Source organism: Scomber japonicus, chromosome 7 (genome assembly GCF_027409825.1).
Source record: "Scomber japonicus isolate fScoJap1 chromosome 7, fScoJap1.pri, whole genome shotgun sequence".
NCBI classification, from domain to species: Eukaryota; Metazoa; Chordata; class Actinopteri; order Scombriformes; family Scombridae; genus Scomber; species Scomber japonicus.
In genome coordinates this window covers 34,968,691-34,971,190 of record NC_070584.1, presented here as the reverse complement: position 1 = coordinate 34,971,190, position 2,500 = coordinate 34,968,691, and the positions used below count along the sequence as shown (strand labels likewise).

Below are 2,500 nucleotides of genomic sequence, written 5' to 3'. Positions count from 1 at the left end.
GGAGGGGGGAGGGAGGGAGGGAGAAAGGAAAGAAGGAGAAAAGGAGGGAGGTAGAAAGGACAGAGGGAAGGGAGGGAGGAAGAAGGAAAGGAGGGAGGAAGGGTGGAAGAAGGAAGGAAAGGAAGGAGGAAGGTGGAAGAAGGAAGGAAAGGAGGGAGGAATGGAGGGAAGAAGAAGGAAGGAAAGGAGGGAGGAAGGGTGGAAGGGTGGAAGAAGGAAGGAAAGGAAAGAGGAAGGGAGGAAGGAGGGAGGGAGGGAGGGAGGGAGAAAGGACAGAAGGAAGGAAGGGAGGAAGGAGGGAGGGAGGGAGAAAGGAAAGAAGGAGAAAAGGAGGGAGGTAGAAAGGACAGAGGGAAGGGAGGGAGGAAGAAGGAAAGGAAGGAGGAAGGAAGGAAGGAGAAAAGAAGGAAGGGAGGAAGGACAGAAGGAAGGAAAAAAGGGGGATGGAGGAAGGAAAAAAGGAAGGAAGGAAGGGAGGAAAGAGACAGGAAGGAAGAAAGGGAGGGAAGGAAGGAAAAAAAGAAGGAAGGGAGGGTTAGGGCTGTGAGCTCTTATGTGTGTCACCTTGCCGGAGCTCCTGCAGGGTGAAGGAGGATGGAAGGATGGAAGGAAGGAAAGAAGGAAAGAAGGAAGGGAGGAAGGACAGAAGGAAGGAAGAAAGGGAGGGAAGGAAAAAAAGAAGGAAGGGAGGGTTAGGGCTGTGAGTCAGTATGTGTGTCACCTTGCCGGAGCTCCTGCAGGGTGAAGGAGGATGGAAGGAAGGAAGGAAGGAAAGAAGGAAGGGAGGAAGGACAGAAGGAAAGAAGAAAGGGGGATGGAGGAAGGAAAGAAGGAAGGAAGGGAGGAAAGAGACAGGAAGGAAAGAAAGAAGGGAGGGAAGGAAAAAAAGAAGGAAGGGAGGGTTAGGGCTGTGAGCTCTTATGTGCGTCACCTTGCCGGAGCTCCTGCAGGGTGAAGGAGGATGGAAGGAAGGAAAGAAGGAAAGAAGGAAGGGAGGAAGGACAGAAGGAAGGAAGAAAGGGGGATGGAGGAAGGAAAGAAGGAAGGGTTAGGGCTCTTATATGTGTCACCTTGCCGGAGCTCCTGCAGGGTGAAGGAGGATGGAAGGAAGGAAAGAAGGAAAGAAGGAAAGAAGGAAAGAAGGAAAGAAGGAAAGAAGGGAGGGTTAGGGCTCTTGTGTGTGTCACCTTGCCGGAGCTCCTGCAGGGTGAAGGAGGATGGAAGGAAGGAAGGACGGAGAAAAGAAGGAAGGGAGGAAGGACAGAAGGAAGGAAGAAAGGGGGATGGAGGAAGGAAAGAAGGAAGGGAGGGTTAGGGCTGTGAGCTCTGATGTGTGTCACCTTGCCGGAGCTCCTGCAGGGTGAAGGAGGATGGAAGGAAGGAAAGAAGGAAGGGAGGAAGGACAGAAGGAAGGAAGAAAGGGGGATGGAGGAAGGAAAGAAGGGAGGGTTAGGGCTCTTGTGTGTGTCACCTTGCCGGAGCTCCTGCAGGGTGAAGGAGGATGGAAGGAAGGAAAGAAGGAAAGAAGGAAGGGAGGAAGGACAGAAGGAAGGAAGAAAGGGGGATGGAGGAAGGAAAGAAGGAAGGGTTAGGGCTCTTATGTGCGTCACCTTGCCGGAGCTCCTGCAGGGTGAAGGAGGATGGAAGGAAGGAAAGAAGGAAAGAAGGAAAGAAGGAAGGGTTAGGGCTCTGATGTGTGTCACCTTGCCGGAGCTCCTGCAGGGTGAAGGAGGTGACAGGGAGGCTCCGCTGCAGGAGATCAGCTCCCATCTCTCTGTAGCGGCTCATCTCTGTGCCGTAGATGCCGTTGATCAGGCTGCCGTGAGCCGGCGGCTCGGCCACCGTGAAGGTCAGGGTGTCCGGCGGGGCGTCCAGGTCGAACCCGTTCAGGATGGACGGAGTCAGCTCCCTCATCCCTCCTTCCTTCACCTGCAGGAGGAAGACAAGAAACCTGTCTCTCAGTGTTATTAAGGAAGGGAGGAAGATGGAAGGAAAGGAAGAAGGAAGGGAGGAAGGGAGGTAGGAAGGAAGGAAGGAAGGGAGGTAGGCAGGAAGGAAGGGAGGAAGGAAGGGAGGTAGGAAGGAAGGGAGGAAGGAAGGGAGGTAGGAAGGAAGGAAGGAAGGGAGGAAGGAAAGGAGGGAGGAATGGAGGGTGGAAGAAGGAAGGAAAGGAGGGAGGAATGGAGGGTGGAAGAAGGAAGGAAGGAGGAAAGGGAGGAAGAAAGAAGGAAAGGAGGGAGGAAGGAAGGACGGAGGAAAGAAGGAAGGACATCCCTCCTTCCTTCACCTGCAGGAGGAAGACAAGAAAGGCTGGTGGATGCAGCGTGTGATCCTACTTTCATCTCAGCGCTATTAACCCTCCTGTTAATGTCCTCGAGTCAAGGAAGGAAGGGAGGAAGAAGGAAGGAAGAAGGGAGGAAGGGAGGGAGGAAGGGAGGAAGGAAAGGAAGGAAGGAAAGACAGAGGAAAGAAGGAAGGGAGGAAAGAGAGAGGAAGAAAA

The 2,500-nt window shown here is 53.6% G+C and overlaps 1 protein-coding gene across 1 annotated transcript in view; it reads right to left on the bottom strand.

Annotated features, from left to right (window-relative positions):
• frem1b (Fras1 related extracellular matrix 1b) overlaps positions 1 to 2,500 on the bottom strand; it is a 309,123-nt gene that overhangs the window by 34,322 nt on the left and 272,301 nt on the right. Inside the window, exon 19 of the mRNA XM_053322680.1 lies at positions 1,704 to 1,929. Within this exon, the coding sequence (XP_053178655.1) occupies positions 1,704 to 1,929 (226 nt within the window). The remainder of the gene's footprint in view (positions 1 to 1,703; positions 1,930 to 2,500) is intronic.